Source organism: Oncorhynchus masou, chromosome 11 (genome assembly GCF_036934945.1).
Source record: "Oncorhynchus masou masou isolate Uvic2021 chromosome 11, UVic_Omas_1.1, whole genome shotgun sequence".
Classification (NCBI taxonomy): domain Eukaryota; kingdom Metazoa; phylum Chordata; class Actinopteri; order Salmoniformes; family Salmonidae; genus Oncorhynchus; species Oncorhynchus masou.
Genome location: NC_088222.1, coordinates 42,073,139 through 42,099,122, shown reverse-complemented (window position 1 = coordinate 42,099,122; position 25,984 = coordinate 42,073,139). Strand labels below are relative to the sequence as shown.

The window sequence follows — 25,984 nt, the reverse complement described above, 5'->3', positions numbered from 1 at the left end:
GAATTCAAGTATTACTACCTTTTGATATGATTCCCCTACGTGTTGGAGATCATCACCAACATGTTATGTATACCCACTTAAATCAAAATAAGCCCTGAAGTGCTCTCTAAAATGCCAAAGCAACCGCAAAGAAGAGTGGGGAGAAACGGCAGCAGAGTTAGGTGACAAATGATGTACTTGCTTCTTCATGTCAGTGTGTATTAGGGATTAACACGGGTAACCAGTATTCCGGGACTGTCCAGGGACCACTCTTCACATTTCCCGAAAAAATAAAATGACAAGACCTGGGAAATTACAACATTTTACACCAAGGTCGCACTAATGCAATTCCACAACATGTGCAGCACATTATTCAAACAGGTTGAGCTTCGCGTATTTACTTCACACAAAGTGGCCATAAATTCAAAGAACACGCATAATTGACACTGACGGACTGCAGATAAGACCCGAATACAGTTTAGAGTTCTTATCATCTCCCAAGTGGCGCAACAGTCTAAGGCACTGGAAGCGTCACTACAGACACAGGTTTGGCACAGCTGGCCGTGACCGTGTGTGTGTGTGTGTGTGGGGGGCAGGACAGGACCGAGTTTGGGAAACCCTGAACTATATGATTATTTCAGGCACCATTTTGATTTGGACAGCATCATCGAGATGCTTTGAGACAAGCGTGGGGAATCTCCATTTGAATATTTGCTAACAATTTGGCTGGGGAAATGTTAGATAAGTTGAGGTGAGTGCTAATGATCATCTTTATTCTAATTTGCTCATGTACAGTGCCTTCGAAAGGATTCAGACCATTTCACTTTTTCAACATTTTGTTACGTTACAGCCTTATTCTAAAATGGACTACATTAAAAAAAAGCTCAGCAATCTACACACAATACCCCATAATGACAAAGCAACACGTTTTTGCAAATATACCGTATTTAAACCCTTTGCTATGAGACTCGAAATTGAGCTCAGGTGCATCCTGTTTCAATTGATGCTCCTTGAGATGTTTCTACAACTTGGAGTACACCTGTGGGAAATTCAATTGATTGGAAATTATTTGAAAAGGCACACACCTGTCTATATAAAGTTCCACAGTTGACAGTGCATGTCAGAGCAAAAACAAAGTCATGAGGTCGAACCAAATTGTCCGCAGAGCGCCGAGACAGGATTGTGTTGAGTTACAGATCTGTGAAAGGGCACTAACAAATGTCTGCAGCATTGAAAGTTCCAAACAAATGTCTGCAGCATTGAAGGTCCCCAAGAACACTGTGGCTTCTAGCTTTCACAGATGGAAGAAGTGTGGAACAATCAAGACTCTTCCTAATGCTGGCCACCGGGCCAAACTGTGCAATCGGGGGAGAAGGGCATGGGTCAGGGAGGTGAACAAGAACCCGATGGGCAGTCTGACAGAGCTCTAGAGTTCCTCTTTGGAGATGGGAGAACCTTCTAGAAGGACAACCATCTCTACAGCACCCCAACAATCAGGCCTTTATGGTAGAGTGGCCACTCCTCAGTAAAAAGCACATCACAGCCTGCTTGGAATTTGCCAAACTGCACCAAAAGACTTTCAGAAAAGAGATTCTCTGGTCTGATGAAACCAAGATTGAACTCTTTGGCCTGAATGCCAAGCGTCACTTCTAGAGGAAACCTGGCACCATCCCTATGGTGAAGCATGGTGGTGGTAGCATCATGCTGAGTGGATGTTTTTCAGTGGCAGGGGCTTGGAGACTAGTCAGGATCGAGGGAAAGATGAACGGAGCAAAGTACAGAGATCCTTGATGAAACCTGCTCCAGAGCTCTCAGGACCTCAGACTGGGCAACGGGTTCACCTTCCAACAGGACAACCACCCGAAGCACACAGCCAAGACAATGAAGGTGTGGCTTTGGGACAAGTCTCTGAATGTCCTTGAGTGGCCCTGCCAGAGCCCGGACGTGAACCGATCGAACATCTCGGGAGAGACCTGAAAATAGCAGTGCAGCAACTCTCCCCATCCAACCTGACAGAGTTTGAGAGGATCTGCATAGAAGAATGGGAGAAACTCCCCAAATACAGGTGTGCCAAGCCTGTAGCGTCATACTCAAGAAGACTTGAGGCTATAATCACTGCCAAAGGTGCTTTAACCTCTTGAAACTCTGGGGGCGCAATTTCATTTTTGGATGAAAAACGTTCCCGTTTTAAACAAGATATTCTGTCACAAAAACATGCTCGACTATGCATATAATTGATAGCTTTGGAAAGAAAACACTCTGAATTTTCCAGAACTGCAAAGATATTGTCTGTGGGTGCCCTAGAACGGGAGCTATAGGCAAAACCAAGATGAAACGGCAACCAGGAAATTTTTGAGATTTTTGGATTTTTGAGGCTCCGTTTTCCATTGTCTCCTTATATGGCTGTGAATGCGAGAGGAATGAGCCTGCCCTTTCTGTCGTTTCCCCAAGGTGTCTGCAGCATTGTGACGTATTTGTAGGCATATCATTGGAAGATTGACCATAAGAGACTACATTTTCCAGGTGTCTGCCCGGTGTCCTCCGTCGAAATTGGTGCGTCATTTTCAGCTGCTGGTATTTTTCCATGCGATTCTGAGGGGAAAGCAGGCTTCCACAAACTGCATATCAATGAAGAGATATGTGAAAAAACAACTTGAGGATTGAATCTAAACAACGTTTGCCATGTTTCGGTCGATATTATGGAGTTAATTCGGAAAAAGTTTGACGTTTTGTTGACTGAATTTTCGGTTCGTTTCGGTAGCCAAATGTGATGTACAAAACGGAGCGATTTCTCCTACACAAAGATTCTTTCAGGAAAAACTGAACATTTGCTATGTAACTGAGAGTCTCCTCATTGAAAACATCCGAAGCTCTTCAAAGGTAAATGATTTTATTTATTTGGTTATCTGGTTTTTGTGAAAATGTTGCGTGCTAAATGCTACGCAAAATGCTAAGCTAGCTTGCAATACTCTTACACAAATGATTGATTTGCTATGGTTCAAAAGCATATTTTGAAAATCTGAGATGACAGTGTTGTTAAGAAAAGGCTAAGCTTGAGAGCAGGCGCATTATTTTCATTTTATTTGCGATTTTCAGAAAAAATGCGTTATGCTAATGAGCCTGAGGCTTTATTCATGATCCCGGATCCGGGATGGGGAGTATCAAGAGGTTTTTAACAAAGTACTGAGTAAAGGGTCTGAATAGTTAATTAAATGTGATATTTCAGTTTTTTGTTTTGAATAATTTAGCAATAATTTCTAAAATCCTGTTTTTGCTTTGTCATTATGGGGTATTGTGCGTAGATTAATGAGGAAAAAAACAATTTAATACATTTCAGAATAAGGCTGTAACATAACAAAATGTGGAAAAAGTCAAGGGGTCTGAATACTTTCCAGAGGGCACTGTTAACTGATCAATTTTTTTCTGATCAGAAACATTTAGCATACACTTGATTTAGGCTACAATTTTGCATTATTGATCTATTGACTCACATAGCAGCCTTAAATAAGCTATTTTCCTATCGTCAGTCCCACAGAAACCAACATCCTGTACCACTGAAACCCAACATGCTAATTTTATTCTGTAATCCATAGGTAGCGTTATCAAAGCACGTCTCCGTATTCATGTCAAAATACCACTATAACATTTCCCCCGCTTTTCTGCATTGTTTCATATTGCTGCCTATTGAGAGCTTCGGTATTGGATTTGTGATCAACAAACGGTATGAGGGTAGATATGGATTTAATTTGTATTATTTTTTTACAGAGTTGGTCCCTGTTAAGACACCTTGCTATTTAAACCATTTCCTCTCTTTATCGCCGTTATTCATGAGCTGATCTGCTATCTGCATAATCATCAATTACATTTTGCCAAATAGGAGATATTGGAAGTTGGAAGTTATTTGGAAGTCATCTAGCAAGCATAGCAACTTTGGTTTACTTTTGTTTGACTGCCGTTACAAAGTGTTTATGATTCGACAACGCTGTGGCCTGCACTCTGCGTGTCCTGAGCACGCTCTGTATCGACATGGCCTACTGCTGAAATGCACTGAATTAATTGAGGAACATGATAACGCTCTGAATTTATCAACGGCCTGTTTCACAATTCACAACAATGTAATTGGCGATGAAAGTTACGCTATCGCTACTAAATATCAGTTTCACTTGCTGTGAAATCTTCACATACCGGTGCAGCCAAGATGGCAATGTGGTGCAGTGGCAATCTTATTTTGGGAGAACCCTGAGTGACCATATCTTGGTTTTAAATGGCCACCTCCAATTTTTGCAGTATTTGCTGGATAACTGGGGATAAATATGAATTATTCCTGTATTGAAACTTGGAAGTTTCAGGACTCCCTAGTGTGTGTGTATGTGTTTTATGAGCAAACTGGTAAAGGCTGCTCCTGTTGGCTGACCTCGTGTGTGTGTGTGTGTGTGTGTGTGTGTGTGTGTGTGTGTGTGTGTGTGTGTGTGTGTGTGTGTGTGTGTGCGTGTGTGTGTGTGTGCGTGTGTGTGTGTGCGTGCGTGTGCGTGCGTGTGTGATCCCAGACCGTATCACAAGCCAATAGAAGACTTCATAAATCAACCGTGGACATGCACCTGAAAATCTCCCCGTAAATCTACTTTGAAACCAAAAACACGCACATGTACACACTTTAAATGGATTTGAGCTACTTCATTAAAGTCAAGAGAGCGAGAGAGAGTGTCTTTGATTTTCATCATCTCCAAGATTCATCTCTTGCCTCCTGGATGCGTATCTCAAATATATAAAATAATAAAAAATAAAAAAAAACATTCAATATTTATTGTTCCCTCCCCTGGGAGCTAATAAGGGGAACCTGAATGGACCTGCAACACATCAAATGCTAATTTGCATGTCTTGTTGTCAGGGGAAGAAAGCAATCGCCAGGATAGACAAACAGGATTTAAATCTGCCTGTCAAACAACACCCCAAACAGCCCTGAAAATGAATCTCGCCAGAAAAAGGAGCGAATTCAGCCTACTTTTCAATAAGGACCGCCATTATTGGATATATGCTAATATGCTATGGTAACATGCTAGGGTAATATGATATGCTAATATCCTACACTAACACTGTTTCTTCAGGATAAAGGTTATCCTGCAGAAGGTTAAGCATGGAAGGTAACTAGTGCAGCGGATGTCGCCGTGGCAATGCTGCTAAATTTAGTCTTCTACTACAGTGGGCTAGTGGGAGGTGTTCATTCGGTTATTTGTTCTTCCTCTGGTGAACAAACACTTGAACACGAGTCGTGAGGGGAATAATTACAAGGGAACATGCTCATTAATCACAACATCAAACGTACACAGACGTCACCCAGAAAATGTCAACGTTATCGAGTCACTACCAACAGCTATAGTAGACTAATCTGGATTGCAAATAAACTTTTAAATCATATGCGTAAGTCTAATAAATCACTGCGTTTATTTCATGAAAATAACTCCAAATATACACAAGTATGTGGAAACCACTTTAAATTCGTGGATTCAGCTATTTCAGCCACATCTTTAATTTGTTATTTGATTTAACTAGGCAAGACAGTTAAGAACAAATTCTTATTTACATCGATGGCCTACCCCGGCCAAATCCGGACGATGCTGGGCCAATTGTGCGCAGCCCTATGGGACTCCCAACCACAGCCGGATGTGATACAGCCTGGAAATGAAACAGGGTGCTGTAAGTGCTGCTATTGTGCCACCGAGTGCTGACGTGTGTAACGTGTAAACATTTCATTTCCTCGATTGCAACACTCACTAATGAGTTCCAAACTGCCTCTGGAAGCAACGTCAGCACAATAACTGTTCGTCGGGCGCTCCATGAAATGGGTTTCATTGGCCGAGCAGCCGCACACAAGCCTAAGATCACCATACGCATATGCAAGCGTTGGCTGGAGTGGTGTAAAGATGCAGCCATTGGACTTGGGAGCAGTGGAAACACGTTCTCCGGAGTGATGAATCACGCTTCACCATCTGGCAGTCCGACAGACGAATCTGGGTTTGGCAGATACCAGGAGAACGCTACCTGCCCCAATGCTTTGTGTCAGCTGTAAAGTTTGGTGGAGGAGGAATAAATAGTCTGGGGCTGTTTTTCATGGTTTGGGCTAGGCCCCTTACTTCCAGTGAAGGGAAATACTAACGCTACAGCATACAATGATATTCTAGACGATTCTGTGCTCCCAACTTTGTTGCGACAGTTTGGAGAAGACCCTTTCCTGTTTCAGCATGACAATGCCCCTGTGCACGAAGCGAAGTCCATACAGAAATGGTTTGTTGAGATCGGTGTGGAAGAACTTGACTGGCCTGCACAGAGCCCTGACCTCAAACCCATCAAACACCTTTGTGATGAATTGGAATGCCGACTGCGAGCCAGGCCAAATGGCCCGTCATCAGTGCCCGACCTCACTAATGGTCTTGTGGCTGAATGAAAGCAAGTCCCCGCAACAATGTTCTAGAGGAAAGCCTTCCTGTTATAGCAACAAAGGGGGACCAACTCCATTTTAATGCCCAAGATTTTGGAATGAGATGTTCGAGTAGCAGGTGTCCACATACTTTTGGTCATGTAATGTTTACTAATTTATTTCCCTGAGCCTCCTTTTGCCATTGAAAGGCTCAGTCTGACTGTGTGGCCGTGTTGATATACATTTTGATATACACAGTCTACATTCTAGAGCCCTCAAACTCAATTCTGGACCTCGAAGCCAATTTCACTGCATTTTTTTTAATGGTTCCCCTCTTATCAGGGATCGTTTTAGACCTGTGACACAAGGTGTGTGCAATTACAAATTAGTTAGAACAGAAAACCTGCAGGCTATGGACATCATAGGGTAAGAGTAGAGTAACCCTGCTCTAAAGCCTACCCATAGAATAAGTAATGTAATAGGATCTCTATGACCACGTCAGAGCATGTCAGACCATGTCAGAGCACGTCAGACCACGTCAGAGCATGTCAGAGCATGTCAGAGCACGTCAGACCAAGTCAGAGCATGTCAGAGCATGTCAGACCAAGTCAGAGCATGTCAGAGCATGTCAGACCAAGTCAGAGCATGTCAGAGCATGTCAGACCATGTCAGACCACGGCAGACCATGGTACAGCATGTCAGAGCGGGACCATATCACATGGCTTCAGTGACCAGACTATCAGATCGATCATTCTCAATACAACTCGTCTAGATCTGTACCTTGGCAAATCCTCTAACTATCCTTGTGTGCATCTACCGCCATACATGTTTGGAATAACAACAAAGGAATGCAGCAGAGAGAGATGGATAAATCACGGTAGCCTCGCCTACAGATGGGACCGAGCTACAGCTCAACATACATACACGTATAGATTTGCATGTGTTTGAGCAAGGAGGAGGAGGGGCCACCTTGGCAAATTCAATGAGAGAGACGTGTGTGCGTATTGGATGAGTCTTCAGCAAAAATCTATCTCTACTCACCAAGAGTTGGGGGAAAAGTCTCTCAACTCACCCAGCATGCACCTGACCAGAAAGCAGAGGATAAACAAAAGCAAAGATATGGTCTAACAAGCACCAGAATGGACACAGGGACATGTGCATATTAGAGGACGGCTATTGTATCTATGCTTCAATGACTTGACTGAGCAATAAAATAAATGACAATTCCTTACTGACAGGAATCAAATTAATTATTTGCAAATGGAATCTTGTAAACACAGAACCAAACTAGCATGTGCAATGTAACATTAGTTTCTCCCTTTAAAGGCTCTCTAAGCTTTGCTGTGCATTTGCTTTCTGTGCATGTGTCAACAATCAACAAGGCTTGCCGTCATGCAAGAAAGGATTCATATCGGTTCTATTTGCATAACTTGTTCAAACAGATCTGTGACATTATCGTTGTATGTAATTAGTGACGTTCAAAAGCGCTAGCACAGAGCATTGATCATTCTGGCCTAGATTAAACTTGTCAGATGAGGATGCTCTGTACGTTCAGCAGCACTAGCCTACACTGTGTGTGTGTGTGTGTGTGTGTGTGTGTGTGTGTGTGTGTGTGTGTGTGTGTGTGTGTGTGTGTGTGTGTGTGTGTGTGTGTGTGTGTGTGTGTGTGTGTGTGTGTGTGTGTGCTCGACTGAACTTGTGTGAGTGTACTTGTGCACACATTTGAGTGTGTATGTGAGAGAAAGAAGAGACCCGAGTGTGTCTTTGCTAGTGTGTGGTACATTTGCAAGCTCGCCCTGACATGAGAGAGAGCACCACCGGTTGGGAGAAGCCCACATGCGGTGCAAGTCAGAGACAGCTGGCTGATGGCTGCAGCACACCACTGGATTGGAAAGGTCATTGGGCCCTCGTCATTGGTCCTGTTCTCTATGTAGAGGGGAACGTAGAGTGTCCGGCAACCAGGGCTGGTACTAGCCCCCCCCCAGTACACACACTGCCAGTTCGATCAGAGAAAATAGCACCGGTGTCAAATTAGCATTGACCATGGGAGTTGCGTACAGAAGTGGCTCTTCAGCTGGCTAGCACACAGCAGGCTATTGAACAGACGCAGTGAGGAGCTCTTACTGTGCCACGCCCTTTGTTGAACTGTACTCTGCTAATGCTAACTGCCAATAAGTAAGTAATGTTGCTGGAACGTTATTGGAATGTTAATGGAGTGCTTGTAGAGCTTTTTACCCTATTAATATGCACAAAGCTGGTGTCCTACCTTGAGATGAACACTGAACTAACAGAATTGATTGGGTGAAAAGCAAGGTTGCCACTGTAATGGTTACATCAACCCGTTCTGTCAGATTAGTGTTGAAGGGTCTATTTTCCAAGCATTTAACTAGGCCTGTAGCTTGTGTCATACCACAGCTAAGGGGACATTTTAGAACAAACAAACAATGCTGTATTTTGACATGGTGAATTTGAGAGGTCATCTAGTCATTTCTCACTGAGAGTGTGTTTGACAGTCAATGTGTATCTAAGCACCCTGTGTCTGTCTCTCTCTCACTGTGTGTGTGTGTGTGTGTGTGTGTGTGTGTGTGTGTGTGTGTGTGTGTGTGTGTGTGTGTGTGTGTGTGTGTGTGTGTGTGTGTGTGTGTGTGTGTGCATGCGTGCCTGCATGTGTCTGCATGTGTCTGTGTGAGTCTTGTTGGTGTTCCCGCAAAAACAAGAGGCTCTTTTTTTTCCTCTCCCTGCGATTTTTCACAATCCAATTCTGCTGTGGACCAGATGAGTGGCAGTGGCCATTGACCCCTCCATCTGTGAGTGGGAGACCCTGTTCAACAGAAATGCACGGTGGTGCAGCCCTGCCAAAGTCCCTAACCAACCAGTCACCGTCTCATATTCACACATACTGCTTTGAAGCAAAGAACCCTAGCCTGGTCCCAATCTGTGCCGTCTTGCAAACTCCTATGTTCAATGTCACGCTAAATCGTAGTTGGCTGTACAGCACACACATATCTGGGACCAGGCTAAAATAACCCTGCGTCTACTCAATAAAAGCAAATGTATTAAGCCTGATTTACACCATTTAGAAATGTCCTGCTAATAAGATGAAACATATCTCATTAAATGGAGGAAAGAGGACGTTCTAGAGATATTTTATTGCACAGTAGTAAAATAAAAAGGTTTGTTAGTGATGATGCTGAATCATTCAACGACGTCAAGTGGCTTAATTTTCCTCAGAAACGTTAATGGTTTCTTAAATACCGAGGATGTTTTAGTATTTGAGATAGCTCGCTCATTCAAAGGGAATGACGAAGAATGATTCCACATCATCGTTGACTTTTACTAAGTCATTTCACTAAGTGGTAATTGTTTGAATAAAAAGAATTGTCTCAAGAACAAACACTTATGAAACACACTGGCAAACACCTCTGTACTACTTATCATGTTAACAGTGAACTGATGTCACCCAGAATCATGAAGCATATTCCAAAAAGGGCCTAGCACTTACGTTGTGATTACTCGCCCCGAAGAAGAGTTTGAAGAAGCTTTTGTAGTGGCTAATTAGCTACGACGGCATGCCGTTTTTACATGCAGATTATGAGACAGTGTTTATAAACTGACCTCCTACGCCTCCATGCTTTGGAGGAGAAAACACCCGGACAAATCCCTCAAAGGCTATTCTGTAATGGTCTCCCCTCTCTCTCTCATTCACTCATCACCATCCTCCTCTCCACTCAGAGAGGAGAGAGTGGGGAGACATTTGCAGTGCATTCAAATAAAAAGAGGGAGAAGAGAGGTAAACAAGGAGGGGGAAGCCTGGCCTGTGTGGTGCTAATGACCAGGAAAATAGAGTTTGCGTGGGAGCTGTCCATGGATGGAGAGAAGTGGTGCAGAACAGCATCTGAATCAGGGGAGGGATGGGATGTGTGTGTGTGTGGGGGGGGGGGATGGGAGGATGTGTGTGTGTCTGTGGGTGTGTATGGGGGGAGGGATGGGAGGATGTGTGTGTGTGTCTGTGGGTGGGGGAGGGAAGGGAGGATGTGTGTGTGTGTGTCTGTGGGTGTGTATGGGGGGAGGGAGGGGAGGGTGTGTCTGTGGGTGTGTATGGGGGAGGGTGTGTGTGTGTGTCTGTGGGTGTGTATGGGGGAGGGAGGGGAGGGTGTGTATGTCTGTGGGTGTGTATGAGGGAGTGAGGGAGGGAAGGGTGTGTGTGTCTGTGGGTGTGTATGGGGGAGGGAGGGGAGGGTGTGTATGTCTGTGGGTGTGTATGAGGGAGTGAGGGAGGGAAGGGTGTGTGTGTATGAGGGAGGGATGGGAGGATGTGTGTGTGTGTGTCTGTGGGTGTGTATGGGGGAGGGAGGGGAGGGTGTGTGTGTCTGTGGGTGTGTATGCGGGAGGGATGTGAGGATGTGTGTGTGTCTGTGGGTGTGTGTGGGGGAGGGATGGGAGGATGTGTGTGTGTCTGTGGGTGTGTGTGGGGGAGGGATGGGAGGATGTGTGTGTGTCTGTGGGTGTGTGTGGGGGAGGGATGGGAGGATGTGTAGGACAGGAGGGTGTCAGAGAGGCAGTGGTGGCCTGGGCGCGCTACCAGACGGCCTGCCATTATGCTCTCTCATTTGGAAATCTCTTTCAGGAAGGAGAGAGAGGGAGGGAGGGAGGCAGGGAGAGAGAAGGACGGATGGAGGGGTCTCCTCTCCTCCACCCCCAGCCAGATAAACAAAAGCAAGCTGAGACCCTGCAGAAGGGCTGAAGGAGGAGAGAGAGAGGTGGTGAGAGAGAACAAGAGGGAGATACAGAGAGAGAAAGAGAGGTGGGGAGGTAGAGGGCACTGCAGCAGAACACAGGCTATCAGCATCCCTCTCCCCCCCCCCCTCCCCTCCACAGTCACTGTTTCTCCTCTTGGTTAGTGGTGTGTGTGTGTTAGTGTGTGTGAGAGGGAGTGCCTGTGTATGTGTATGTGCTACGTGGCTCTAGCACCTGGCTGTCTCTCCACAGCCATCTTGTACACGAACACAAAACAAAGCATTTACAAACCTGCTGCTCTCTACTATCTAGTCTGGTATGTCTGTCCTCTACTGGTGTCTCCATGCCCTTGCGAAGCTTACTTACAATCCACTTGTATTTGAATTGCTTCATGAAGATCATCATTTATTTATTTTTTTTACCTTTATTTTACTCGGCAAGTCAGTTAAGAACAAATTCTTATTTTCAATGACGGCCTAGGAACAGTGGGTTAACTGACTGTTCAGGGGCAGAACAACAGATTTTGTACCTTGTCAGCTCGGGGATTTGAACTTGCAACCTTTCGATTCCTAGTCCAATGCTCTAACCACTAGGCTACACTGCCGTCATCAAACAGTCTGCTCTACAAACAGTCTGCTCTACAACACCTGCAAACCAATCAATTCAGAGGAAAATATAGTGGAGGAAATATAGTGGTTGCATTGGTGTTTTCAACAGGCTTTGGAGGAGATCTAGAGTAAAGGAATGCAAAGGGCACACAAGTAAACATTGACTAGAACCACTCAACGACAATGTTGCAGGCATAGCTCTGTGTCGTAGTGTGTGCGTTTCTAGTTGTATTAGTGGTATGTACAGGATACGCATGGTGTACGCCGTCTAACGAAATTGCTTACTCTCTGGTTCCTTCTCGACAATGGCACAACAATAACACATAAAAAAAGATGAGAATGCGAACAAAGTAAAAAGCTCAGTGGAATAGAATATCTTTTTTTTGCATCAGTATAATGCAGGAAGGCACAATTTATAGTCCAATATTTACACATCCGAGAAAGGTGGAATGTGAGGGCAAGTGTTTAAATTGTGCAGTATTCGCAGGCTTTTGTGTGTGTGTGCACGTGCAGAGCGAGAGAGAGAGAGAGAGAGAGAGCGGGAGAGAGAGAAAGAGTCTGTGATTTGTGAGAGAGGAGAGCGTGTATGTGATCTCAAGGACCCATCTGAACACAGATATGAATCCCTGTACTGTGGCCTGCAGATTAACTGCCATGCGGAAGCCCCTGTCCTCTGCTCCCCTCACATCTCCCTCTATTGATTGCCCCGAAATAACCCCCTCTCTCACACACACATAAACACACTTGCATGCACACACACATACACACTAATGTCATCAGTGCGTTGGGAGAGGGGGGGGGGGCACAAGGAGTCTTTGCGGCACAGGCTTGTCCTTAAGGTCAGAGCCAGGAGGCAGACACTGTTCAACAAGACATATTTAGGAGGTCCTGTTGTTGTAAAATCTCAACGCAGCTAATTTCATGTATTCCAGGACTTGGACATCTGATTCAACTGAGAGGTTGAATGAGACGTTTAGTAAACATGATTATAGTGCATTAAATAATTTGTTGGTCTTTTCTGTTAGATTGGGTAATTTTCATAGGACTTCATTGACCTTAGCTCACCTAAATGAAATTCCAGTCAGTTATACTGAAACGGGATCAGTCTAGACAATTGATCTAGACTGAAACACAAAGGTCTCAGGCTGAAACATTAATGTATAATAGAGGTGGTGGATTTACCGGGCGCAGTGTTGCATTACTAAGTATTTCTTCTAATCAAGTGTCTGGAGAATGTATCTACTCCTCTGCGCATGCGAAACATCATTAGGACAGCCTCTGTTTATCGTCTGTTCAGGAAAGGAAATAGAATTCAAATCACAAATTGGGAAAATGCCCATAATGTCAGCTGAATAATTTTATTTCAATTCCCGACTTCAAAGGGACTGGAATTGATCCTGATCCTACGCTATGCTAGGTCTAAATTCCAGCACGAGTGCTGTCCTTCCTGTTGGCTCAGTGGGTAGAGCACAACGCCAGGGTTATGAAAATGTATGCACTCACTACTGTAAGTCACTCTGGATAAAAGCATATGCTAAATGACTAAAACGTCAACAGCTCTCCCCTCAACAGCTCTCCCCATCAACAGCTCTCCCAATCAACAGCTCTCCCAATCAACAGCTCTCCCCTCAATAGCTCTCCTCATCAACAGCTCTCCCCTCAACAGCTCTCCCCATCAACAGCTCTCCCCATCAACAGCTCTCCATATCAACAGCTCTCCCTTCAACAGCTCTCCTCATCAACAGCTCTCCCCTCAACAGTTCTTCTCATCAACAGCTCTCCCCTCAACAGCTCTCCTCATCAACAGTTCTCCCCTCAACAGCTCTCCCCCCAACAGCTCGCCCCATCAACAGCTCTCCCCATCAACAGCTCTCCTCATCAACAGCTCTCCCCTCAACAGCTCTCCTCATCAACAGCTCTCCCCTTAACAGCTCTCCTCATCAACAGCTCTCCCCATCAACAGCTCTCCTCATCAACAGCTCTCCCCTCAACAGCTCTCCTCATCAACAGCTCTCCCCTTAACAGCTCTCCCCATCAACAGATCTCCATATCAACAGCTCTCCCTTCAACAGCTCTCCATATCAACAGCTCTCCCTTCAACAGCTCTCCCCATCAACAGCTCTCCTCATCAACAGCTCTCCTCATCAACAGCTCTCCCCTTAACAGCTCTCACCATCAACAGATCTCCATATGAACAGCTCTCCCTTCAACAGCTCTCCTCATCAACAGCTCTCCCCATCAACAGCTCTCCCCTCAACAGCTCTCCTCCGTAACAGCTCTCCCCTTAACAGCTCTCCCCATCAACAGATGCTCGCCTCCCTACCATTGAGGAAGTACAGTTCCCGCTCAGCCCAGTCAAAACTGTTCGCTGCTCTGGCCCCCCAATGGTGGAACAAACTCCCTCACGACGCCAGGACAGCGGAGTCAATCACCACCTTCCGGAGACACCTGAAACCCCACCTCTTCAAGGAATACCTAGGATAGGATAAGTAATCCTTCTCACCACCCCCCCTTAATGATTTAGATGCACTATTGTAAAGTGGCTGTTCCACTGGATGTCAGAAGGTGAATTCACCAATTTGTAAGTCGCTCTGGATAAGAGCGTCTGCTAAATGACTTAAATGTAAATGTAATGTAAATCTCCATATCAACAGCTCTCCCTTCAACAGCTCTCCTCATCAACAGCTCTCCCCATCAACAGCTCTCCCCTCAACAGCTCTCCTCTGTAACAGCTCTCCTCATCAACAGTTCTCCCCTCAACAGCTCTCCCCTCAACAGCTCTCCCCTCAGCAGCTCTCCCCATCAACAGCTCTCCCCTCAACAGCTCTCCTCATCAACAGCTCTCCCCTCAACAGCTCTCGCCATCAACATCTGTCCCCATCAAGTCCTTTAGGGATTTACTGGAAGTTTACAGCCAGCAACTTTTACCAGTCCTCCAGCCATAAAGCGCTTTATAGTTTTTGTATTTTACTTAATATATAGATGGTGACTGTACAGTACATTATGTTTTTGGCAGAGGGGAAGGAGAGCAGAGCAGTGATGCTCAGTTGGCAATCTGTTGTAGAAGACCACAGCATAACAGCGGGTGGGGTAGGATAGGACAGGATATCACAGAGCATAGAGCCGTGAAGGACTGTCCTCCTCTTAGCAAGGGCTGGGCCCTATCCAATCCCCCTCGGGAAGAATCTTTCGCAGCTCAATTCTAATTTATATACGTATAAATAACGGAGGGTGACATTAATAATTGGATCGAAGGCAGGGGCTAAACACACACACACCAGGCCCTCTGCCAAGCGAGGCAGTGTTTTTGCGAACGCTAGTTCAATACTGGCTCAGCATCTTTGGTGTGATTGAATGTGGATGGGGGGGGGGGGGTGGGTGGGAGCATTAATCGCCCGTGCCGCAGTGAGGGGCGTTGTCGGGCCGTCTAGTTTCAACGTCTGACTGTCCTCAACCTCTTGTCTACAGTAGTCTACAGCTAACGTGCTAAAAGCCAACGGTCTGGTTCGGATATGAAGCTGTGAAGGTGTTGGACAATTCTGGTCCCAGAGACCCACAGAGTGTGCAGGCTTTGGTTCCACCCCTGCACCAACACACCTGATTCAGTGACTTAACTGATAGTGGTCTTCAATTTAGACCATGATTAGATGAGCTAGGATGGAAGAAAAGACATCCACACACTGTAGCTCTCCAGGACTGGAGATGTACTAGAGTTGTTGAGAGAGTAGTGACTGTATGCTAACTGCTTAAGTGCTATTTCATTGTGGCTGACTGTTTGAAAGACAGTCAAGTTGAAGACAAAAAAATAGACCTTACTTTGTAGCTTGTGTCATTTCTTTTAGTTCCAACCACACATTCAGACCAGTTTTCCATGGTACCATGGTGTAACACAAACAGACTGAAACAGGCCTTGTTAGCAGGCAAATGAGGAACGGTGTTGTTTTGAAGCAGGTATGTCCTGGTTTGCCATCCATTTAAAAGTAACTAAGTATGAATGAAGTGGCATCCTTCAAATAACCTCTTAAGTTTTGCTAAGGAGTATCAAAATGATTTCATTATGAATAACTTGTGATATATTCTAGTGAGGCATGTGAGATGATAAGCTTTGAAACTGGTTCATCGAAGTCCTTCCAATGCCATAATTCATTCACAAAAATACTTCGTTTTATGGACAATGCAAACAATGTCACTACCACAGACCATCAACATCTAAACACCTAACACAAAACAACGCTGACGAGCAAAGGAGAATGTGACAAATTGTAGCTCTAGAGTCTAGTGACCTTCTGCTCATACAAACTGGTTTTAAGATCAGCTCTCCCTGCCTCCATGTCTAACATCATCCATTATGCAGTACTCAACAAAACTGACCCTAGACCAGCTATAGAGAGCAAAAGGTTGCAAGAACAAGAGAAGAAAAGACGTGAAGAAGAAACAAAAGCAGGTGCAGAAGCAAGAGATAGTCTATCAGCAGCTATGGAGCGGCGACGGCGGCGGGGGAAGATGTACGAAAACAGAGGAGAAGGAAAGGCAGCGAGAGAAAAAGTGTGATAAAAGAAAATTGATATGGAAAGACCACTGCGATAGTTAGTATGCAGCACACAAACACGAGACGCTGAGAGGCGACCATTCTGTAAAAAACTAAGAGAGAAGAGAAGGGCACGAGTGAGAGAGAGAGAAATCAATGAAAAGAGAGAAGAAGGAGGTAAGGGGGGGGGGGGTTTACCTGGGTACTGAGCAGCTCCTGTGTCAGGGGAAAGGGGGAAGGAAAAGAGAGAGAGTAGCATTAGCATTAGCGATAAGCCCCTTTCACCACAGATTAACAGCCCCCAACATCACCAGTGCAGAGGAGAGGTAGCTCACTAGCATAGCGTGAGGCCAACATATGAAGACAGAGAGAGAGGATTTCTAGGGTGCTTGATTTCTTGATTTCTCAGGGAAAGGGTGAATAGTTTCATTCATTCAATAGCACACATGGCATTTCAATTCAGTCAATTCACCAGTAGAAGATTTGACTTTTCAGTTCAGTCACATTCAATACAGTTTGACATAATCATAGTATAATAAACATAGCTTAATATTGAACACCTCAGAATTGGTCTGAATAGCAAGCACAAGCTTATTGGTGGTTCAATTCATATGACAGTGAATGCAAATTACACCATTTCAGAGATGTTAGGTACCAGATTTGTCCATCTGTGGTTTCTGCCATCGCTATCTGCTATCCCCCTGAAAATGAGCATCTTCACCCATAATGCAATTCATTTGTCACCCGTTACATCTTTAAAAACCGCTCTACGCCAACCGAGCGTCAGGATTCTGCTCTGAGGCTGGTTCTGATTAGACAACCCATATCCTTTCAACATTTGCCAAATTTCAATCACGGTGACATACTAATTATCAATTCTCCAAGAGACAAGTGGGAGTCTGTTGATTCCTCCTAGTAGCCGAGAAATCAGTTGAAATTTTCAGAGTGGAGACTGAAAAGAAAATATATCCTATTTGATTTCCATTTATATCCTGAGAGACATTTCAACTTGTATTTGTGGCACAGATGTATTTAATGGATGTCTGAAATGGTCTAAAATGTATCATCGGCTGACATCGTCTCGATTTTATTCCATTGAACTTTGCTGAGCAATAAGCCTGCATCTCTCCAACCATCTACTGATACAAAACAAACCAACATGTAAAAACACAAGTGGTACATCGTTAGAAAAAGGTGTTCCGAAAGGATTGTCCGGCTGTCCCCATAAGAGAACCCTTTGAGGGTACAGGCAAAACCCTCTGTGGAAAGGGTTCTATATGGAACCTAAAATAGTTCTACCTGGAACCAAAAGGGTTCTACCGAGAACCAAAAAGGGTCCTTCAAAGGGTTCTCCTATGGGGACAGCTGAAGAACCATTTTAGGTTTGAGATAGCACCTTGTTTCTCAGAGTATAGCCTAGTACTAGTAGCCTAATTATGCATATAGAAATTAAGTGTTGAGATTGTCAGCAGGTTAACTACACCAAAGCCCTCCAGGCCTCCATGAGCACAGTAATAGATTCATCAACACTGATACATAAACCAGGTTTCCATCCAACCTTTTTATGCGAGTAAAGTACATGTCGGATAAAACACTTCACGGCAGAACTGATGGAATGCAAACAGCACATTTGTCTGTCAACTTTCCAAATATGTAAATGTTCCAAAATACTCTAGACAAGGTGGGATCTTTTTGTGTCTGTAAAATGTATTATGTGAGAAATGGGGGTGGAAACGCCTTTATGCGCAAATATTGATATAATAACCATACTATTAAAGTAAACTTGGAGTCACGCGATGATACATGTATGTTGTGTGGTCCTCCCACTATGACTCGGAGAAAGCATGCAGTTTATTAGGCTTACAGATGAAATAAGTTACGACAAACGTCAGGGTTTTGAAAGTGCATGGCGATTGATACTCCTTCCCAATAAATATAGAGGGTCTTATTCTGGTGACATGATTAATCTCACTCTTTTGTCCATAATAATCTCATAATGTCGGCAAGCCGACCCACACTGATTATGCAAACTGTTGGCAAGCTGCGCTCTAACTAAACATTATTTTTTACTAAACCATCAGTAGAATTGAAAATGCGATGGAAACTAATTTGTAACTTGTATTTTTAATTCGGTACATGGGAATTTAACCGTAAAAGTCATTTTTATGTGCCCTATGTCATCACGCACATCCTTTCATCAGCAACAAGTTAACTTCTGGTGGGGAAATTTGCATATTGTTTATAATGCAGATTTTACAATATTCACATTACAATCTGTTGCCAATTGGATGGAAACCTAGCTACTGTCATGAATAGCATGACATTGAATATCTTTCTGTTTTTCTCTCTGCATTGTTTGGAAGGGCTCATAAGTAAACATTTCACTGTTAGTCTAAACCTGTTGTTTACGAAGCATGTGCTCAATAAAATGTGATTTGATTTCTATTGGAATCACTCATACATGTTCCTTACTCACTCTGCTGTTAATAGGCTAAAAGCCATGAACGCACACACACACACACACACACACACACACACACACACACACACACACACACACACCTACGCCGTCACCTACGCCGTCACCTACGCCGTCACCTACGCCGTCACCTACGCCGTCACCTACGCCTGAAGTGACTGTTATCAACACTGTATGAAAATGATTTTGTGTTTCTCAGGAATGCTGAATTATCTGTGTTGCTCTCACCATCACCCATTCTGTCGTGATAACAGCCTGTAGGTCTGATATCTAGTTGGAAGTTCACTTTTACACTATTCTATTGGTCAACAAATTTTAGCCTTTGATATTAAATTCTCAGACCTTTCTTGATAGTCTATCCCTGTGACTCAACAATAGTCCTGCTCAACAATAGTCCTGCTCAACAATAGTCCTGCTCAACAATAGTCCTGCTCAACAATAGTCCTGCTCAACAATAGTCCTGCTCAACAATAGTCCTGCTCAACAATAGTCCTGCTCAACAATAGTCCTGCTCAACAATAGTCCTGCTCAACAATAGTCCTGCTCAACAATAGTCCTGCTCAACAATAGTCCTGCTCAACAATAGTCCTGCTCAACAATGCATTTGATATACTTTTTGAATATAAATGGCATTGTCTCATTACGGGTTGCAGGTGAGTTATACAGTATATCAAATTATTACCCACTACACACACACACACACACACACACAGAGCGAGTACAAAACAAACAAACACACACGCATACCCAAAACCCCAGCACCACCGCAAGCCAGTCTCCTCTGCTTAAGGATTCCAGTCATGGCCCAGGCCACGGCAACTAAGTGGTTCAGAGAGCCACGGGGGGACCCAAGCCGCCCTGGAGATCAGGTTCCTGGAACACAGGCCAGGGGGAAGGGGCTTGCAATGTTAAGTAAATGCCAGACGGGTGTGAATAACTCTGCATGGCCATTTCAACCCCACTGGTCCTGAGGGGGGCTGCCTGGCTAACCTGCCAACCCCTCTTGCCCGGCATGGCCATGTCGCCGGTATGCAACCATCCAACCCTCCAACAACCCTGGAGGTGAGGTTAAATGCTGGAACCAGAGAGATGCATTAAACATGAGTCATTTCAAATGAAAGGTAGCTACACCCTACTCTAAAAATGATAGGAACATTAACCAGGGGTCAGACAGGCTGGGCTGCATTAATGAAGGCTTGATGCCTCTCTTTAAAATCACCTCTACAGTCCACAAGAACACTTCACTTCATAAAATGGCTACAGAACAGCTCAAAGACAGGCCGGCCTTCTCTCTCGCACACACACATCCCCATCCCTATGCATGGACACACACAAACATTTCTGGGTGTGAGAGACCTGCAAGAATCTCTATAGCAGCAGCAAAATATGAGCAAGTTCATATTCAAAGCCTCAATAGAAATACGGGCCTTATTGCATATGTAATATGGTTTGTATTGCAGACCTACAGTAGGTTAATAATCCAGACATAGCAATCTGCTACTGTCAGCAAAATTCTATCAAGTTAAGGAGCTTCTGACAGCATTAACCCTCTGCTGAACTCTCTACATTAACATTAGTTCAACCCTTTCCTCCACTGATCTAAATCCTTTTAAATTTTTTTAAATTTTATTTTACTAGGCAAGTCAGTTAAGAACAAATTCTTATTTTCAATGATGGCCTAGGAACAGTGGGTTAACTGCCTGTTCAGGGGCAGAACGGCAGATTTGTACCTTGTCAGCTCAGGGATTTGAACTTGCAACCTTTCGATTACTAGTCTAACGCTCTAACAACTAGGCTACCCTCCCGCCCCTCCTTACTGGAGGACCCATACCACTAACCTTGTCATCCTTGTCAACCTTTTATGTAGTAGTCCCAAAAGTGCAAAGCTCGCCCACCCTGTGCGCCAGCCCCAAATAAAGTGTACCGAAGGTATTTGAAAGAAAATAATAGGCAATCTATTTTTGACCGAGGTCTGAATGGCACAGATCCAGACATGGGGAAGTTGGCGGTAGTTGGGTCCTCCTCTTCCACCCCCACCCCATTCAAAAGGTGGAGTGTAACCGCATTATGTCGTGATTAAATCGGAAATCTGCAGCTGGAGGGCCATGAAATTGGACATGATGAGTGTGCCACATTAAAAAGTAATTATCGATACCGCTCTCCCATTGTCTCCCTTACAAGCCGCTGAAGTGAATCAAAGTCTGAATGAAAATGGATTCAACCTTGTTCCAGTCAACACTGTAACAATTTGTTTTGTTTTCAAAGCCCCAGTGACCCAATTGTGACTACATTACTGTGAGAGCATTCTTCTCGTGATTGAGATCATACTGTATTGTGTGTGTGCCACTGTGACTCTGTGTGTGTGTAAGTGACACAGACTGCAAGAAAGACATCTACATGTCTGAAATATCACTTACTCACACACACACACACACACACACGCAAACACACACACGCAAACACACACATGCAAAACACACACACACACACACACACACACACACACACACACTCACACACACACACACACACACACACACACACACACACACACACACACACACACACACACACACACACACACACACCAGGGGATGAGACGAAGGCCACTGTTGAGCAGAGACACAGTGGAGCTCTATGAAACGAGCCACTCTCGCTCTTTCTCTCTCTCCCCCCTACACTGGAAGCATCGGCTCGCTCATCCACGCTCGGCGTCTGAGTCAGTATGGAGAGGGACTTAACAGCTGTCTGCGGCGCCGCGATTAAACGCCTGCGCTGTCATACTGATAAGCTGGCGGTGATGGGAAAATTCCCCCGCCATGTCCCAGCGTGACCTGGGAGAGGAAGGCGAGGTCACCACCACAATCATGGGTGGCGCCGAGAGATTGGGAAAATATCAAACCCGGAGATCTTGGATTAATGTAGGTTTCTTAGTGTTTCAAGAGGGGGGAAAACTATGTGCACTGCAGAGCAGACACAGTGTAGCACTCATTTGGAATATTAAGTTATTTTTGTGTGAGTTTTCCTGTTGCACCACTGAGACAGAAGAAGCCACAGATGAGGTCTGTTGTTACGAAGCGCTGTGCTGATTGTGCACAACGCCTGTAAGGTTAAGATGCACTGAAGTACCATAAGTGGCAAAGAGTCATCATAAAAAAACATGTCTCTCGTCATGGCTCTAATGTAAGTCAGGGGTAAACCGCAAACACAAAGTGACTCTCTCACAAAGGACCTCTCTCCACTGAGCCAACTCATTCAGCACTATCTAGGCTAAATAGGCTATACAAAGCATACAGACTGGTTACATAAATGATGTAAGGACCATACACGATGTCAGATCTTAATTGGAGCCAGTTTGCTACTTTTGTAAGGGTTGTCAAATCAAATCAAATCAAATTTTATTTGTCACATACACATGGTTAGCAGATGTTAATGCGAGTGTAGCGAAATGCTTGTGCTTCTAGTTCCAACAATGCAGTAATAACCAACAAGTAATCTAACTAACAATTCCAAAACTACTGTCTTATACACACAAGTGTAGGGGGATAAAGAATATGTACATAAAGATATATGAATGAGTGATGGTACAGAGCGGCATAGGCAAGATACAGTAGATGGTATCGAGTACAGTATATACATATGAGATGAGTATGTAAACAAAGTGGCATAGTTAAAGTGGCTAGTGATACATGTATTACATAAAGATGCAGTAGATGATATAGAGTACAGTATATACGTATACATATGAGATGAATAATGTAGGGTATGTAAACATTATATTAGGTAGCATTGTTTAAAGTGGCTAGTGATATATTTTACATCATTTCCCATCAATTCCCATTATTAAAGTGGCTGGAGTTGAGTCAGTGTGTTGGCAGCAGCCACTCAATGTTAGTGGTGGCCGTTTAACAGTCTGATGGCCTTGAGAAAGAAGCTGTTTTTCAGTCTCTCGGTCCCAGCTTTGATGCACCTGTATTGACCTCGCCTTCTGGATGATAGCGGGGTGAACAGGCAGTGGCTCGGGTGGTTGTTGTCCTTGATGATCTTTATGGCCTTCCTGTGACATCGGGTGGTGTAGGTGTCGTGGAGGGCAGGTAGTTTGCCCCCGGTGATGCGTTGTGCAGACCTCAATACCCTCTGGCCGTCTCGTAGTTGTTGGTAATCAAGCCTATCACTGTTGTGTCGTCCGCAAACTTGATGATTGAGTTAGAGGCATGCGTGGTCACGCAGTCGTGGGTGAACAGGGAGTACAGGAGAGGGCTCAGAACGCACCCTTGTGGGGTCCCAGTGTTGAGGATCAGCGGGGTGGAGATGTTGTTGCCTACCCTCACCACCTGGGGGCGGCCCGTCAGGAAGTCCAGTACCCAGTTGCACAGGGCGGGGTCAAGACCCAGGGTCTCAAGCTTGATGACGAGCTTGGAGGGTACTATGGTGTTAAATGCTGAGCTGTAGTCGATGAACAGCATTCTCACATAGGTATTCCTCTTGTCCAGATGGGTTAGGGCAGTGTGCAGTGTGGTTGAGATTGCATCGTCTGTGGACCTATTTGGTCGGTAAGCAAATTGGAGTGGGTCTAGGGTGTCAGGAATTGTGGATGTGATATGGTCCTTGACTAGTCTCTCAAAGCACTTCATGATGACGGAAGTGAGTGCTACGGGGCGGTAGTCGTTTAGCTCAGTTACATCAGCTTTCTTGGGAACAGGAACAATGGTGGCCCTCTTGAAGCATGTGGGAACAGCAGACTGGGATAGGGATTGATTGAATATGTCCGTAAACACACCAGCCAGCTGGTCTGCACATTCTCTGAGGGCGCGGCTGGAGATGCCGTCTGGGTCTGCAGCCTTGCGAGGGTCAACACGTTTAAATGTTTTACTCACCTCGGCTGCAGTGAAGGAGAGGCCGCATGCTTTGGTTGCAGGCCGTGTCAGTGGCACTGTATTGTCCTCAAAGCGGGCAAAAAAAGTTATTTAGTCTGCCTGGGAGCAAGACATCCTGGTCCGTGACGGGGCTGGTTTTCTTTTTGTAATCCGTGATTGACTGTAGACCCTGCCACATACCTCGTGTCTGAGCCGTTGAATTGAGATTCTACTTTGTCTCTATACTGACACTTAGCTTGTTTGATTGCCTTGCGGAGGGAATAGCTGCACTGTTTGTATTCGGTCATGTTTACGGTCACCTTGCCCTGATTAAAAGCAGTGGTTCGCGCTTTCAGTTTCACACGAATGCTGCCATCAATCCACGGTTTCTGGTTTGGGAATGTTTTAATCGTTGCTATGGGAACGACATCTTCAACACACATTCTAATGAACTCGCACACCGAATCAGCGTATTCGTCAATGTTGTTGTCTGACGCAATACGAAACATATCCCAGTCCACGTGATGGAAGGAGTCTTGGAGTGTGGAATCAGATTGGTCGGACCAGCGGTGGACAGACCTCAGCGTAGGAGCTTCTTGTTTTAGTTTCTGTCTGTAGGCAGGGATCAACAAAATGGAGTCGTGGTCAGCTTTCCCGAAAGGAGGGCGGGGCAGGGCATTATATGCGTCGCGGAAGTTAGAATAGCAATGATCCAAGGTTTTGCCAGCCCTGGTTGCGCAATCGATATGCTGATACAATTTAGGGAGTCTTGTTTTCATATTAGCCTTGTTAAAATCCCCAGCGACAATGAATGCAGCCTCAGGATGTATGGATTCCAGTTTGCAAAGAGTCAAATAAAGTTTGTTCAAAGCCATCGATGTGTCTTTTTTGGGGGATTATATACGGCTGTGATTATAATCGAAGAGAATGCCCTTGGTAGATAATGCGGTCGACATTTGTGAGGAATTCTAAATCAGGTGAACAGAAGGACTTGAGTTCCTGTATGCTTTTGTGACCACACCACGTCTCGTTAGCCATAAGGCATACGCCCCTGCCCCTCTTCTTACCAGAAAGATGTTTGTTTCTGTGCACGATGTGCCCGTCTCCGGAGTCTGACCAGAAGACCGCTTCGTTTCCCTCTTTTACAAAGTTGTTTTTTTGGGTCGCTGGCTGGGATCCATTCCGTTGTCCTGGGTGAAAGGCAGAACACAGGATCCGCTTCGCGAAAGTCATATCGCGAAAGTCGTACTGATGGTTAGTTGACGCTGCTCTAATATTCAGTAGTTCTTCTCGACTGTATGTAATGAAACCTAAGATGACCTGGGGTACTAATGTAAGAAATAACACATGAAAAAACAACAAACTGCATAGTTTCCTAGGAACGCGAAGCGAGGCAGCCATCTCTGTCGGCGCCGGAAGTACAGAGAATGTTCGCAAAGGAAAATCAAGTCTGACATTTCAAAGTGGGAATTACAAACTTCAGAAGCCTTTTTAAACATTAAATACACTTTTTTTAAATTTATACATTGCAGGAAAGTTCTCCTTCAACAGGGTGATTAAGATCCTACACCTGCATGTTAACTTTGCATGTGAATGTACAGTATTTAACCAATGCTGTGTAAGTGCAACTCAAAATAAACATTCCAGGGCCAAGGCAGTTCCAGAGCATTAGGAAAGTATTCAGACCCCTTACATTACAGTCTTATTCTAAAATTGATTACATTTTTCCCATCATCAATTTACCACAAAACCATTGATCATCCTTGAGATGTTTCTAAAACTTAATTGGTGTCCACCTGTCTATATAAGGTCCCACAGTTGACAGTGCATGTCAGAGCAAAAACCAAGCCATGAGGTAGAAAGGATTGTCCATAGAGCTCCGAGACAGGATTGTGTTAAGGCACACATCTGGGGAAGGGTAACAAAACATTTTTGCAGCATTGAAGGTTCTCAAGAACACAGTGGCCTCCATCATTCTTAAATGGAAGAAGTTTGGAACCACCAAGACTCTTCCTAGAGCTGGCCGCCTGGCCAAACTGAGCAAACTGGGGAGAACCATCTCTGCGGCACACCATCAATCAGACCTTTATGGTAGAGGCACATGACAGGCCGCTTGGAGTTTGTCAAAAGGCACCTAAAGACTCTCAGACCATGAGAAACAAGATTCTCTGGTCTGATGGAACCAAGATTGAACTCTTTGGCCTGAATGACAAGCATCACGGCTGGAGTTAACCTGGTATGGTGGAGACAGCATCATGCTTTGGGGATGTTTTTCAGCGGCAGGGACTGGAAGACTAGTCAGGATCGAAGGAAAGATGAAGGGAGCAAAGTACAGAGAGATCCTTGATTAAAACCTGCTCCAGAGCATTAAGGACCTCAGAC

The 25,984-nt window shown here is 44.7% G+C and overlaps 1 protein-coding gene across 4 annotated transcripts in view; it reads right to left on the bottom strand.

Annotated features, from left to right (window-relative positions):
- Nucleotides 1–25,984, bottom strand: part of LOC135548715 (cell adhesion molecule 1-like) — a 432,426-nt gene that overhangs the window by 87,100 nt on the left and 319,342 nt on the right. For 3 of the 4 annotated variants that reach the window (XM_064978573.1, XM_064978576.1, XM_064978577.1), the window contains exon 2: nt 16,466–16,483. The exons of the other annotated variant lie outside the window; for it this stretch is intronic. In XM_064978573.1, coding sequence (XP_064834645.1) covers nt 16,466–16,483 — 18 coding nt within the window. The remainder of the gene's footprint in view (nt 1–16,465; nt 16,484–25,984) is intronic. 4 annotated transcript variants of the gene reach the window in all.